Source organism: Chrysochloris asiatica, unplaced genomic scaffold (assembly GCF_000296735.1).
Source record: "Chrysochloris asiatica unplaced genomic scaffold, ChrAsi1.0 scaffold00004, whole genome shotgun sequence".
Taxonomy (NCBI): Eukaryota; Metazoa; Chordata; class Mammalia; order Afrosoricida; family Chrysochloridae; genus Chrysochloris; species Chrysochloris asiatica.
Genome location: NW_006408522.1, coordinates 35271540 through 35288018, shown reverse-complemented (window position 1 = coordinate 35288018; position 16479 = coordinate 35271540). Strand labels below are relative to the sequence as shown.

Below are 16479 nucleotides of genomic sequence, written 5' to 3'. Positions count from 1 at the left end.
CCAACCAAGAATCCTGTATCTAGCAAAGCTGTCAATCAAATATGATGGTGCAATCAAAACATTCCAGGATAAACAGAAGCTAAGGGATTTTGCCAAAGCCAACCCTGTGATAAAAAACATCCTATAAGGGAGTTCTGTGGACAGAGAAACCAACAAGATTAGACAACAACCAGAGACTGATGTATGTGGCAGCATCACCTGGAAGTCATTCAACAAATGGAAGAGTCGAGAACAGAATAAAACTATAAGAACAAATTCAGAGGATCCGGGAGATCAGTCTATGATCAAACCAATTACAATGCGAATGAAGGTAAATATTGAGGAGCAGAGATCTAGGTGGTGGGAAGGTCAGGTAGATAACAGGATAAAAGACTGTCTTAAATGGAGAAAAACTTAATGGAATTAAGGTAACCTCAACGTTGGGGTTGGGGTGAGGGGCTTCAGGGGAGACGGAGGGAGGCAACGAAAGGGCACAGAGTAAGGGCAGACACATCATGTTTCAGGTGTTGGAGAGGGCAATACAAGAAAGGTGAGGAGGTGGAAGAACAAGGTAGATAGGGGAACACAGAGACAGGTTTGCATGGCTTAAGTGGGACAGAGGTAAATAGTGATGCATGCTTAACCTTGGAACAACAAGGCTCTGTGATACAGGGATCTAAGCATGTGTGAAGAGGGGAAATAATAATACGATGCTTGACTGTCTTACGAATATTGTTTTCCCTTGTCTGCTATAGTAAGATAGACACTTGCGTGGGATAGAAAAAACTGTCGGGAAACATGATTACAAAAAACTTGTAAGCCCGTCTTCAGCCTATAACTGATTGTAAAACCTACCTAAAAGGGGTTCTAGAATTTGCCCAGTGAAACAGTCCTCTCATGGAGGCCTTTGCAGAGTACAGGACCTTAGGTAGAATCCTGAGTCTCATCCACAACCTTCTGAGGTGCAACATTCCCACTAGAAAGGACAAGCAGATGAGCCTGCAACAGCTACAGTGTCAGAAGATGCATCTTCAAAGAAGGGTCATCAGAAAAAAACCAAAACAAAATGTCAATATGACAGGCTACTGCAAGAATAAGCAAGCTGTTCGCTGGAAGTCATCAAGGCAAGCAACCAAGTTCCTTCAGGACAAAACCCACTCTAAGACTGAAACTCAAAAGCAACATATAAGCAGGCACGTAAGCTTGCTGGTGACCATGTTGGTCTACTGGTAAATGTAAGATGGGGAAAGGTAGCAATAATGAAATGGGATGAGTTCAACCATGGTCCATAGACTACCATTTACCTGGAGATGAAAGAGAGAAGAGGAAGGACTGGTGTGGTGAGAACTAGGGACACCTGAGCCCATGGACAAGGACATAGCCACAGAGAGCTAGAGCTGAGAGGGAAGCATACAGCTGATATGAAGTGAAGGGAGAAGCACAAGAACACCCAAACTTACAAATTCTACCCATTTGACCTAGCCTTGATGGCTTGATAATCAGAACTCAACTAGAAGACGACTAATAAAACAACAACAAAACAATTTTTGATAAAGGAAACAAGGGTAAATTGCTACAATTTGATGAACCTAACCTATACTCATGGAGGTAGTAGTCTAAATACCAACAGAGAGGGAAGGAGTCTTCACATCAAGTATCAATGCTATCTCCACTGTACACAGGGTAGATAGGGATGGGAAACTTAGACACTGGCTACCTAAGTAGCCTAATTCGTAACCGAATTAGGTGGCGATAAAGGCACAAAGTGACTAGCTTACATGTTTTCAAGAGGGAGTTTAATTTAAGAGTGTGTGGGGGAAGAGTGCCCACTGAATACCTGTCATCTTGTCTAGGTGGGTCTGATTAAAAGAGATTGGGGATAAAATTTCTAGGATTCAACAGTGAGTAATTGTTAGCATGACTAATTGCAACTGTCAAAATAGTAATGGTAGAAGTTTTGTTAACAAAAATGGGGAAGCAGTTAATCTTACAGTCCAGAAACAAAGGACCTGAGGACCATCAAAGGAGAAGAGCACAAGCGGAATGCGAGACCTTATCCAAAGAAGCAACAACACCAGAGATGGAGGCAGAGATGAGGATATAGATAGAGGGAGCAGTTGAAGACTCTAGATTATGGGAAGAGAGGGACCAAGAGCTGGCGGCCAGGAGGCAGACTTGCAAAATGTGCCCTTTGGTGGTATAAATTATTATATATGCCTGAGTGTTTTTTTTTTTAAAAAAAAGATCTACAGTGAATACAGAAATACTGTTAACTGATGGTACATGAAGCAGAATGTAATCATTGTGATGAAACAAGTTGTATGATTTGTTCAATGTAAAACTGATGGTCTGCCCTGTTCACTTACACTCAATCCACAATAAAATCTTAAGAAATAAATATTCAACTCTATCAAAAGCTCAATCCTAAAAAACAGCCTTAAATTAGGGCAACAGGTTTTCCGAATGAGGACATGCTTTACTATAAATACGAAGTAATAAAATAAGTTAAAGCCAGCATGCCACAGGAAAAAGAACATAGAACTAAGTTGCCCAGAACAACTCTTATTAAAATTTATGACTAAATGAATCAATACCACTCTTTTCTCCTGTGGAAGCCAGTAAAACTTAACAAAATAACTAAAAGTTAGAGGACATGAAAAACTGGTAGACTATGGGAGAAGAGTTCAAATTATAATTATTTAAGGTGTATTATGAAACACTATGCAATTATTAGGGAATACAAATTATTATTCTCATAAATAAATGTTATTCTTAATAAAAGAAGAATAAGAGTCACTTAAAAATGATATGCTATAATATTGAATAAGGAGCTCTGGTAGTATAGTGGTTACGAATTAGGCTGTGAACCACAAGGTCAGCAGTTCGATACTACTACCAGCTGTTCCGCGGGAGAAAGATGAGGCTTTCTATTCCTGTAAAGATTTACAGCCTCGGAAACCCTGCACAGGGTTGCTATGAGTTGGAACCGACTCCATGGCAAATAACAACAACAATAATACTGAATATTTAACTTTTTACTACTCAACTTTTGTCCCTGTTTATTCTCATCAAACAATATGCAAACTCCTCACCTGGCCAAAAGTCCCTGAAGCATGAGGTTTGCCATTTCTGCAGGAGATACATCAATGAATCGAAGAAAAGAGAAACAGCTTTCTTCATTAACACCTGAAATATCAAAAGACAAGTTTAAACCCCAAACAAACTGAGAAAATACTCAAGCCTGTGAACTGCTGAAATTTTACCTAAAAACTAAAAGACATTTTAAAGATTCCAGCTTAGCCACTGTGATGGAAGTTAGGGTAGTATCGCTGTACTGCAATCACAGGTGGAAGAGGTAGGCCTAAGAGATATGGTATATATGGGTCAGGGTAAAAGTTGGTTATCTGTTACCGTTAGGACATTTGGTTCCTTGGCTAACTGCCTTCTCTTTTTAACATACGAGTAGAAATACAAGGAAAGAACACAAGAACAAAGAGGAACGATTCCCAACCTTGGACTTAATACTTATGAGGCAGATATAAAATAAAGGTCAAAGCAACCACTTTCTGTTGCTTCTTTTTATAGACACAAATCACAGAGTTTATAGATAATGACGGATAATTTACTTTAATCTTAAACTAATACTTTAACAATAAAATAAAGCATGTAGGCAAAAACTCTACTAGTTCCCACTCAGTTACGTAAAATAACAAAAAGCACCCTAGTAAATCCCAAAGATCAAGACACCTACCTTTTCTGTGGAAAAGAGACTGCTGGATGTAGTCTGGTGAAAATGGAGAAAGAAGAACCCTTAACCACCTGCAAATTAATCCAGACAGTTTATAAATATTGAGAAGTTAACTAGACTAAAGGTTTCAAACTTAGCAAAATCTTTTCAATTCAAATCTGTTTCCACCATTAAGAGTTTAAAGTAGTTGTCCAGGCAAAAAACTGGCATAAATATCTGTAAGCACTAATACTTTATATCGGTACAAGGAAATAATACCAATTCAAAGTAGCTTAATTTTACTTCAGAAAATTGAAATTTCAGCACTGTCAATTATCATACACTAAGGAGCTCTGGTTGTTGTTGTTTGGTTTTCTTGTTGTTAAGTGCTGTCCAGTCGATTCCGACCCATAGCGACCCTGTACAGGGTTTCCAAGGAACATCTGGTGAGCTTGAACCACCAACTTTGCATTTTAAACAGCTTTGCAGTCTGGCGCATTAACCCACAGCACCACACACAAGACTCCTTAGCTTAGTGATAATCAATCAGGATGCTATCCTCAAGGTCAACAGTTCAAAACTACCAGCCATTCCACAGGAGAAAGATGAGGCTTTCTGCTCCCATAAAGATTTATAGCCTATGAGTCGGAACCTACTCCACAGCACTTAAGAACAACAAAATTAAGCAAAGGAGTCCTGGTATGGCGCTCTAGGGTAAGCACTGAACTGCTAACTGCAAAGTCCACTTTTCAAACCCACCAGCCATTCCTTGGAAACCCTATACAGGATTGCTTTTGAGTAGAACTGACTTAATGCACTTGGTGCTGTGGGATAAAGCACTGGGCTGTAATGTCAGTTCAAAACTCACCAGCTGCTCCTCAGAAATCCTATACAGAGTCATTATGAGTTGGAAGCGACTCGATAGCACTTAACAACAACAACAACAAATTAACCAAAATGCATGCACTACAGCTCTGGTTGACTTGCTCTTACTTATGTAGTTAAGAATTAGCTGGGCTATCACAGACAGGAGTCCTGGCGTGGTGCTGTGGGGTTAATGCACTATAGACTGCAAGGTCGGTATGAACCGCGAGGTCAGCAGTTCAAACTCACCAGCATGCTCTGAGGAGACCCTATACAGGGTCGCTATGGGTCGGAACCAACTCATGGCACTTAACATCAACAATCAAAGATGAAAAACTCTAAATTACACCCAAGAAACAACACTCAATTGCAGTTCTATTAGGATAAAAACAGTTGATAATTATATTGATGGTACTGTTTTCAAAGAAGAAAGAGCTTTCTAATTCATTGTGCTCAAGCAAGGGTGTACATATAAGAATTCGCTGGGAGTTTGTTTTTTATTAAAAGCCAGAAAACAGGACCAACCTAACTCAGGTGCAGAGTGTACCCATATAACTATTTTTTGAATGGAATTGGTCTCTAACATGTTACCACCTGTTACAACTAATTGCTTTCCTCAACAGTATGCACAGCCTCAAATAGCTGACTTCTGGTTTAGCAACAATAATGGTTGTACACTAAAAGAGCAGACTAGGAGAGGATGGGGAAGCAGAAAACTAGGTTAGTTGTGCCCACTTATCCATGCCTGGCCCTAAATTTCATACCATACCAATGAGTCCTGGTGTGGCGTCAGACTGCAAAGACGTTTGAACTGAAAGGTCAGTGGTTCAAGCTCACCAGCTGCTTCTTGGAAACCCTATACAGGGTCGCTATGGGTCAGAATCGACTCGATGGCACTAATCAACAACAACAAATTCACCTATACCAAATCTATATTGTCAACTCAGAAATATCTATGTAGTATTTTACGTCAACTCTCTAATGTTGTTAAGTGCGGTTAAGTCAATTCCAACTCATAATGACCCTTTATAGGATTTTCTAGGAGTGGCTGGTGAGCCTGAACCACCAACCTTGTGGTTCAAACTGACCTTACAGTCCAGCACATTAACCCATAGTGCCATAACAAAACTCCCCAATAGCCTCAAAAAAATGTAAGTTTTGTCAATTTGAAATTCAATCAATTCTCTCACAAATGCTATTTTTAAGGGTAAAATAAACCACCTCTGACCATAAACACGGGCAATCTACCAAATATCTACAAATATCATATATTCACGTATATACAATAAAGTCCATGGTTATATACCATGAACCCATTTCAGTACTAAAGCAGAGACGTTTGTCATTTTCTTTTGGTACAAGTACACATATTTGTATACAGGTGCACATTCCTAATTCAGAAAAGCTAAGAAAATAAAATGATAACTAGAAATGGACAGAGTCTTCAGTGTGGTGCTGTAGGATCAGCACATAAGATTGGCAGTTCAAACCCACTAGCTGCTCCTTGGACACCACATACAGTGCCACTATGAGTCAGAACTGACTTGACTGCACTTACAACATCAATAGTTAAACCTTGATAGTGCTCAAATATCTATCACAACATTGCTCAACATACAGGTGTCCAATCTTAGGTATGTCATTGCTGGGAAACTCAAAACATCCTTCACTATATTTATGTACTATATCAAAAAACTCCAAATTACAAAAACATTCATAGGCTTAACAGGTAATAAATTAGTTAAAACCAGATAAGCAGATTTACTCACCTGTCTCGTGAATGGTTGAAGACCCTGATCTGTCCGTGACGGTAGATAAACTTTGCAATCTGGTATGGCTTTAGGGAAATGTGAAATGGAGACCATGTCTCTTGCCGTTCAAATAACTCTGGGTGATTACATACCTACAAGGAAGAGAAATGGTAAGACAGTATTCTGATGTGAATAGATCACTCTGTGAAGTGATGGGGGAATCTCAAATCCTGAATGTTTACCTTTGCTAATGTATACTTTCCCCATTTCAATACTGTTAGAACAGTACTGTTTTACCATTATAACAACAATGCAGTGTTGTTGTCCTTTGTTTATTTGGCATTAAGGTAGGTTAATAAAGTCAGCTAACCTATGCTCTTGGACTCCTGGTGTGGCACTGTACAATAAGCAATGGACTGCAAATCACAAGGTTGGCAGTTCAAACCTACCACCTGCTCCTCGGAAACCCTGCAGAGGTCTGGTATGCATCAGAATCAACTCGACAGCATTTAACAATAACAACCACCACCTATACTCTTACCTTCCTAAATTGCATGACCAGATTCATGAGGCTACTGGTGGTGTTCTGTGCTTGCTGAGTAGAGCCCATAGAAGATTGCAGTAAGTCCTCAATGGAAATTTTGTTCTTCAGTGCCTGATAAAGCAGCTTTTGTCGGCTGGTCAGTTGGCAGTACATTAAAATCTCAATCTAAAAATCAATACGAATATTTGTATTTGGAAACTAGTATGCAAGAAGATTCACTATCAGCATAAAGTTGAAAGCACTTGTAAAGCAGATAATTGAGAAAATAATAAACTTATGAAATTAATTTCTACAAACCTGTAATGTGAATAATTATACACCCTTTTCTTATCACACCACATGTTCTCCTTGGGCAATCTCTTTCATTTTCAATAGCACCAAATGTCACAGTGACTTGCACAAACCTTACTTGTAAACACCCGAGCCCGTATTTTCAAGTACCACTCAAAAGGGTTTGTGCAAACTGCATATGCGACACAACTAAAGAAAAGCTCTCCACAATTTATTAAGCTAGTTAATGGCACGACCACTTAGCAGCCCAAAAAGAAACTTCACTCAGCTCTTTTTCTCTCTTCTTAGTATCTCATGCTCTACCACTCTCTGGAATGGCACTGTGGGTAAATGCACTAGACTGCAAAGCCGTCTGAACTGCAAGCTCAGCAGTCTAGCTGCTCCTCAGGAACCCTATACGGGGTGGCTGTGGTGGGTCAGAACCGACTCAACAGAACCTAACAACAACAAGAAAGCAACCATTACCTAAATCCTTAATTTAACTGGGAATTTTCTGACCATTGACACTGCTATTATTTTGGGGTCTTCTGTCTTCAATCTCTCCTGGTTCTAATGTACTTTTCACACTATTTTAATAAAATAATTCAACTGCTGAAAATTTGTCAATGTACAATAAGAACATTAAAACTTCCACCTAGGAATAGACAATCTTCCATAATCTAATCTATCCTTATTGTTCCACTCTTATTATTAGTATGTCTTCCTAAATACCTTCACCAAAATGGCATGAATGGTGTTTGCTAAGCAGCGTACATACTGGGATATTAGCCCTTTCTACTCGGAAACCCTATGCTGGGTCGCTATAAGTTGGAACTGACTCCATGGCACATAACAAAAGCAACTATGTTAGTCTAATAATGCCACCTCATCATTCCAGACTTAGTTCACATGCCATCTCTACTATGATGCCTTCTTTTACCTTCCCATGCAGAAGCACTCCCTTTTATTCTATTTCCATTATAGTTCATAAAGACAATCCTTGTACCCTGAATCACACAGTGTTAACTATTTATGTATTTATCCCTTTTGGAAACTTGATTGAATCCTGAGGACTGTATTTCTATGTATCAGTGCTTGGCAGGCAATAAAAGCTCAATAAATACATATTTTTGAATGATAAAATATTATAAACAATAAATTCTATTTTCAAAATGTATATTGTGTACCTTATTTACCACTAAATATCAGAAATTAAGATACTGAATTAAGAAATATTTTTTTCTAATACCAAAGTCTCAAGGATTCTTTTTTTAAATAGTGATTTCTTTTTATCAAGTACATTTGTACTACTACACTGCTACTACAATTCTTAGTAGGAGTTCTGGTGTGGCCCTGTAGGATAAGCACTTGATCTCAAGGTCAGTTTGAACCACAAGGTGGATGGGTCAAACTCACCTGCCATTCCTCGTAAACCATATACGAAGTCACTACGAATTGGAACTGACTCAACAGCACTTAACAACATGATTCTTAATTAAAATCTGTCAGTGTTACAAACAGTTATCAGGAATAAAAACAAACTTTAAGAATAAAACGAAGATATACTTCTGCTCTTCTCCTAAAAGTAGATGTACATCCCTATTGTAACTTACTAAAGAGTCAACAAATGCAAGGTGATTCAGTCTCCTGACTAAAGAAGAGTCACCTGATATTATGAAGAATTTGGAAAGACACTTGATTGGCAGAGAGTAGAATTTCGAAAACAGGTGGAAATCTGTGGAAGATGGAGAAAACAACCACAAAACTGGGAACTCAGAAAAAGAAAGAAAAATGTAGAAAACATTCATAGGCGACAAGAGAAAATGGTCAAGGGTCCAGTAAATATTACAAAAAAAAAAAAAAAAAAAGAAATATAGAATAAAAAATATTGCTGCTATACTTTTTTAAATGATACAACCTGAAGCACATTAAGCTTTTAAATCTAACTTTCAGCAAAAATAAGGGAAGGAGAGGGTTATGTTAGACAACACTACAAGGATGCAACAAAGAATGCAAGAGAAAAATAAGGGAGGGATTAAAAAATACTTGACCTTACCGGATCCTGATTTCAACAAACTTGTCATTTTAAAAGGACACATACACACACAAATGAGGAAGTCTGTGTACTACTAACTGTTGTTGTTAGGTGCCATCGAGTAGGTACCGACCCACAGCAGAAAGTAACACTGCCCGACCCTAGGCCAACTTCACTACTGTTGCCACACTTGAGTCCACTGATTCTGCCACTTGGCCAATCCATCTCGTTGGGGGTCTTCCTCTTTTTCTCTGACCCTCCACCTTACCAACCATGATATCCTTCTCCAGTGACTGGTCACTCCTGACAATACATTCGCAGTATGAGAGATTAAGTTTGGCCACCTTGGCCTCTAAGGAGCACGCTGGCTGCACGTCTTCCAAAACTGATCTATTGGTTCTTTTGCAGCCCATGGCCACTTTCAATATTCTTCTCCAACACCATAACTCAAAAACACCAATTTTTCTATGGTCTTCCTTATTCACTGTCCAACTTTTGCATGCATATGAAGTTATTGAAAATACCATGGCTTGGGTCAGGCGCACCTTAGTCCTCAAGCTGATATCTTTGCTCATCAACACTTTAAAAAGGTCTTGTGCAGCAGATTTGCCTAATGCAATATGTCGTTTGAGCTCTTGACTGCTGCTTACGTGAGTGTTGATAGTTGATACAAGAAAAATGAAGCCCTTAATAACTCTAATCTTTTCTCCGTTGATAAGAATGTTGTTTATTGGTCCAGTGGTGAGGATTTTTGTTTTCTTTACCTTGAAATGTAAGCCATACAGAAGGCTGTGCTCTTTGACCTTCATCAGTAAATGTTTTAAGTCCTCTTCACTTTCAGCAAGCAAGGTTGTATTACCTGCATATCGCAAGTTGTTAATGAGTCTTACTCCAATCCTGATGCCATGTTTTTCTTCATAGAACCCAGCTTCTCATATTATTTGCTTAACATACAGGTTGGGGAAACATACTTATATGCTTAACATATAAGTATGGGGAAAGAATACAACCCTGTCGCACACCTTTCTTAATTTTAAAACATTCAGTGTTCCCATGTTCTGTTTGAACAACTGCCTCTTAGTCCAAGTACAGATTCCACATGAGCACAATGAAGTGTTCAGGTATACTCATACTTCACAATGTTGTCCATAGCTTGTCATGATCCACAAAATCGAAAGACTTTGCGTAGTCAATAAAGCACAGGTAAACATCTTTCTGATATTGTCTGCTTTCAGTCAAGATCCATCAGACATCAGCAATGAGATCCCTTGTTCCATGGTCTCTTCTGAATCCAGCTTGAACCTATGGAAGTTCTCTGTCAATGTATGATTGTAGCCGTTTCTGTATTACCATTAGCAAAACTTTACCCACAATGGATATCAAAGAGATTGTCCAATGATTTCCGCATTCCGTTGGGTCACCTCTCTTTGGAATCTCTTCCAATTAGTCGGCCAGATAGTTGTCTTCCCAATTTCTTGGCAGACATGAGTGAATGCCTCCTGTGCCGCATCACTTTCTTAAAGGATTTCAAATTTTTATTCCACCAATTCCTGGTGCCTTGTTCTTTGCCAATTCCTTCAAATGCACCTTGGAATTCCTCCTTCAGAATCACTGGCTCTTGATCATATGCAACCTCTTTAAATAGTTGAACATTAACCATTTCCTTTTGGTACAGTGACTCTGTGTATTACCTTCCATCTTCTTGTGAGGCTTTCTGCATCATTCAATAATTGCCTAGAGAATCTTTCAATAACGAAAGTCGAGGCTTGAATTTTTCTTCAGTTCCCTCAGCTGAGAAATGCTGAGCAAGTTCTTCCTTTTTGGTTTTCTAATTCAAGATCTTTGCTTTATCTTCTCGAACTGATCTTAGAAAATTTCTGTGCAGCTCTTAGTTCTCTTCATTTCTTCCATTGCTTTAGCATCTCTATGCTGGAGAGCAAGTTTCAGTGTCTCTTCTGACATCCATTTTGACCTTTTCCTTCTTTCTTGTCTTCTTTAATGATTTTTGCTTTCTTCATGTATGATGTTCTTGATGTCATCCCACAACTCTTCTGGTCTTCAGACTTTAGTGTTGAACGTATCAAATCTGATCTTTAGATGATCTCTAAATTCAGTTGGGATATACTCAAGGTCATATTTTGGCTCTCGTGAACTTGTTTTCATTTTCTTCAGTTTCAGTTTGAATTTGCATATGAGTAATTGATGGTCTGTTCCACAGTCTGCACCTGGCCTTGTTTTCACTGATGATATGCAGCTTTTCCATCTCTCTTTCCGCAGATGTAGTCAATTTGATTTCTATGTGTTCCATCTGGCGAGATCCATGCTGTCTAAAGAATGTATTTGAAATGAACAAATCATAGGTTTTCCAGAATTATATCACGCATTCTCCAGCATCATTTCTATACCAAGGCCGTATTTTCCAACCACCCGGCCCACTTTCTGTGTGAGTGTGGGGAGGTCGGTGGCATCGATGGCTGGCCCCATGCTCTCTTCCCGGACAGGTGCTCACTGTCAGCCATTCGTTAGCATGCGCCCGTCTCTGGGGTGGCCCCATAAGAGAAATCCACTGCCCTAGGCCGTCTCCAGGCGGGGTCAGTGGCAAGCTGGTATTTTTGTTGTTGTCTGAGCCCGCGCGATCTTCTCTCACGTTCCTTCGCACCCGGCGCTTCCTGTGTCAGGGCGCGAACCCCAGCCCGCATGGTATACTCACACAAGATATGTGATAGTATTGGGGAATTAATGACTTTTTTTGAAGGGGTGTAAATGGTATGTGGTTACATACTTGAAGAGAAAAAAAGATCAAATACAGATACATATGAAAATATTTATAAGTGGGCTAACATGACATTTGGGATTTGTTTCAGAAAAATCAAAAGGAATGTGGATGGTCTTGAGTTTATCATTATTGAAGCTATATGATGTGTAGTGGGAGGCCAGGGGCTCATTATACTACTCTCTATTTTGAAATGCTTCAAACTCCTATAATAAAAGTTTAAAACAAGAAATAGAATGTTATTTGTCTTCCATCTACACAAGTTTTATATGTCTTCTTTCAATCAAGCTAGCTACCTCTCAATGAAACACACATTGAGGAAATTCCCTACCCTAACTTGATGTCTATTAAGGTGTATACTCACAAGATCTTTCCTTACCTTGTCAGATAACTCATTTTCCACATCTTTCTTGATTCTCCTTAGCATAAATGGCTTCAAGATCATATGTAAGCGAGAGAGTTGATCTGAAATGTCAAGAGGCCCCCCAAATAATAAATCATATTGATTTAACATAAACAGCCAAAAACAAATACCATACTCATCTTTCACTAAGTCTTTCAAACACCTTTTGACTCAATGATTCTCTTTCATTGAGTCAAAAGGTGTTAGAGAATCATTTTCTGAAGTAGGAGGAATCCAAAGAATTAAAATTAAAATCTATAGCATCTTATTTTACAGTACCTTAGGCAAAAAGCATCTGTACTGCGTACAATCTCAACAAAGACCACTATATTTTCATTAGAATTCTCTTTAGGAGTGATTTGTTTGAGGTATATTTAGTGAGTATTAGGATTCCTAGTGTGGCATTGTATGATCAGCAGTTGAAATCCACCAGCTGCTTCTCAAAAACCCTGTACATGGTCACTATGAATCGTAGTCAACTCAACGGCACATAACAACATCTGAGACTCCCAGTGTTTTCCAACATTATTATTTCAAAGGATGTCCACAAATTAATAATGCACTTAACAGCAGCAGCAATAAGAAACGACTTTATGTTTTTTTTTAATAGTAAGTACATGTCACTTAATGTCTATGTAATAAGTACCTCAACAGAACTCTCTTAAAAAATCAGCTATTATTTAAAAAGTATAAAAATACTGATGTGCAAGGTTTAAAAATGCTCCCAATAGGAACAAATCCTAATGTAAGGGAAAAACGAAAAAAATGATACATCTAGAGATATTTTCTTTTTTAACTCAAGAGAAAAGCCATTCTATAAACATAAAATTTTGATATGAATTTCTAGGTCTTTCTGGAAAATGGGGTCTCTAAAAATGTAGTACTCTTTGAACTCTGCCTGTTCTGCCTCAATTAAATAATTAAGATAGAACCAGTATCATGCACTTTATTCCTCTTTTGATTATTTTTCAATATATACGAAGCATATATTGAAAGCACAATTATTTTATAAGAGAAAACACTTCTTTTCCAACTGTTCTACACATAAAACACTAAAACCCAGTGCCACTGAGCTAATTCTGACTCACAGCAACACTACAGGACAGAGTAGAAACTGTCCCATAGGGTTTCCTTGGCTGTAATGTTTACTGAAGCAGACTGCCACATGGCACTCTAACAGAGCAGCCGGTGGATTCGAACTACTGATCTTTTTTGGTTAAAAACCTAATGCATAACCACTGAGCCACCAAGACCCGCTGCCTTACACATACGGGGATTAAATTCTTTACACCGAAGAAAATGTAAAACAATTTAGTTATCTGTACGAATCGGGCTGCTAACCTCAGTGTCAGCAGTTCAAAACTACCAGCTGTTCCACGGAGAAAGATGAGGCTTTCTGCTCCAGTTAAGATTTACAGCCTCAGAAACCAAGTACAGGGTCGCTATGAGTCAGAACCAACTCCACGGCACATAACAACAACAACAACTGATCAGTAGAAAAACGGTAAGAAATATCATAATAGTACTCACTTTCATCAATGGCAGATTTGTTTTCAGCATGACTTTCAATGTCCTTGGAAAACCATTCATTAAACTCCTCATGTGAGTCAAATAATGTTGGCATAATGAAATGTAACAGAGCCCACAGCTGGAAACAATGGAAAAATAAAACAGCTGTGTGACCACAAGAAGGCAGAGAATGAGAATATGTAAGGGTACAGAAACAAGAATGCACAGGTATGCCTGTATCTAGGCATATGTAAACGTATCAACAAAAGCTACTTCCACATTATAATAGTAAAACTTGCTACTTGCAACAGTAACAAGAAGATCCACAAAGCCAAATTATTTATTATCTGTCCCTTTACAGAAAAAAGTTTGAATCCTGTTCAAGATAATCAATTAATTTTTCAAAAAGGAAAGCTACTATCAGTATTAAATATTATCTTTCAATTCTGGCATAGAAACATCTCTGCATTAAATGGGTTGGCTTTCTGGATGTGGGCACTATTACATAAGAATTATTCTAGAGGAGTAAAATAATAACCCCAACAAGATGGATTGGTCAAGTGGCAGCATCGATGGACTCAAGCGTGGCAAAAGTAGTGAGGGTGTCCCATGATCGGGCAGTGTTCTGTTCTGCTCTGCATAAGGTCACTATGGGTAGGTACCGACTCGATGGCACCTAACAACAACGCCAGAGAATATGGAGTCCTGGTGTAGAGCAGTAGGTTACTGTGCCAGACTGAAAATCCATTTAAACTGTAAGTTTGGCAGTTCAAGCTCACCATCTGCTCCTCTGAAACCTGATACAGGGTCGCTATGGGTCAGAACCAACTCAACAGCACTTAACAACATACAAGAGAATAAGAAAATAGAACTGATGTCTAAGAGACCACCTAAGACAAACTATCCTCAAATTCATACTTTTATGTGGGTACTGCAATTTGTACAGAATAGTAGCTTTCCAGAAGGGCATAGACAATGAATTCTTTGCTTAAGAATTACTCTGTTTAAGATAGACATAATCCTAGGGTCCTGATCGACCAATGCCTACCTCTGCCATGGTGTTCTGAATCGGCGTCCCAGTAAGTAAAAGACGATTCCGACACTGAAACTGCAAGAGGATCTTCCAACGAACACTGTCCAATAAAATGAGTTATGAACTCTAAGTTAGCATTAAATCTTTAATTACCCTACTGAGAATCAATACTTCTAAAAACACTTTCTGGGGAAAAAAAAAAAAAAGTGACATTGGCTCAGAATCAAATACTTCACCAAGTACACAATTGAAAGACATTATTACAACAAGGCCGCAGACAGGGAATTTAAAAGGATGTGATTCCGCTATTGTCATGAGTCAAAATCAACTTGATGTCAACTAACAACAACAATACAATGAAAATATGGTACTAGGCTTTAGAAAAACAGTATCCGTCAAATAGAGAAGAATGTTTTCTGGTTTGATAGAACCTTTTACTAATTTTAGTCAGTTTGGCTAACACAAATCATTTATGTAGAAGCCAGATTAACTATTTTAGAAAAAGATTAAAATTATTAACCTATGTGCTTCCAGATTAATGAGTGTGGGGGGGGGAGGGAATGTATAAAGAAGATGTAGCAGAAAATATAGAATGAGTTTTCAGAGTTTTTACTGTTCTTGGACCGAATCGTCATTCTTTAAGAATGCAAAATGGAGCAAAGTCCTTCAGAAAACAGAACATTCTATAGAAAATAACCACCATGCTAATGAACATCAACTTTTAAAAAAGTATTTTGAGCTTGCCAAGAGTTAAAAAATAAAAAAAGACCTATTAAAAACAAAACAAAACAAAACAAAAACCCTATCAAGTCCTCACTATTCAGTTGTATCATAAACATGGGAATTTTTAAAAAACACATTTTATTTTAAAAGTATAACCTCTAATTAAAGATTCTTAGATATTTAACAACAAGCATCCCAGGAATAAGACAACCTACATATAAATAAATTCATACATATAACGGGGCTTCAAAAAACTTGTGGAAAATGAAATCAAAACATAATGGAGAGACCCCCCCCACACACACACAGAGTAGACAAGAGATGGGCAACTTGGACATTGGATACCCAAATAGGGGGAAGGGACCACAAAGGCAAGAAGTGACTGGCTTATAAGCTTTCATGAGGAAACCTAGAGCTAGCGGGAATGGAGGAAGGCAGAATCTCCAGTGAGTAATAGCCAATCTGTCTAGGCGGAGTTGATGAGATGAAATGCAGAAGGGTCACTTGTGATACAATAGTGAATGACTGTTATCAGGACTGATTGTGAGGGTTGGAAATGTAAAGGTAGACGTTTGGTAGCAAAGAAGGGAGTTATTAACTCTCCAGTCTAGGAGCAGAGGTCTCTGGGACCATCAATGGAGAAGAGCCGAGAGCGGGACCCTACCCAGAGAAGCACTGAGTCCCAAGATGGAGGCAGAGAAGATGATGTGGAGTGATGAAGCAGATGGGGACTTTGGCTCCAGAGAGGGAGAGGGACTAGGTCCTGAAGAATGGGGGGTGGGGTGTGGGGGTGAGCGGGCGGGTTTATAGGGTATACCCTTTGGTCGGTTGATGATGCATGGAGGGGATTGGAACCATGGCAATGAGA

The 16479-nt window shown here is 38.7% G+C and overlaps 1 protein-coding gene across 1 annotated transcript in view; it reads right to left on the bottom strand.

Moving 5' to 3' along the window:
* The window catches only part of INO80 (INO80 complex subunit), a 157143-nt gene that overhangs the window by 82554 nt on the left and 58110 nt on the right, over positions 1–16479 (bottom strand). Inside the window, exons 16-22 of the mRNA XM_006831756.1 lie at positions 14904–14988; positions 13877–13994; positions 12323–12408; positions 6863–7030; positions 6340–6473; positions 3731–3798; positions 3072–3165 (exon numbers count right to left, since the gene is read on the bottom strand). Of these exons, the coding sequence (XP_006831819.1) occupies positions 3072–3165; positions 3731–3798; positions 6340–6473; positions 6863–7030; positions 12323–12408; positions 13877–13994; positions 14904–14988 (753 nt within the window). The remainder of the gene's footprint in view (positions 1–3071; positions 3166–3730; positions 3799–6339; positions 6474–6862; positions 7031–12322; positions 12409–13876; positions 13995–14903; positions 14989–16479) is intronic.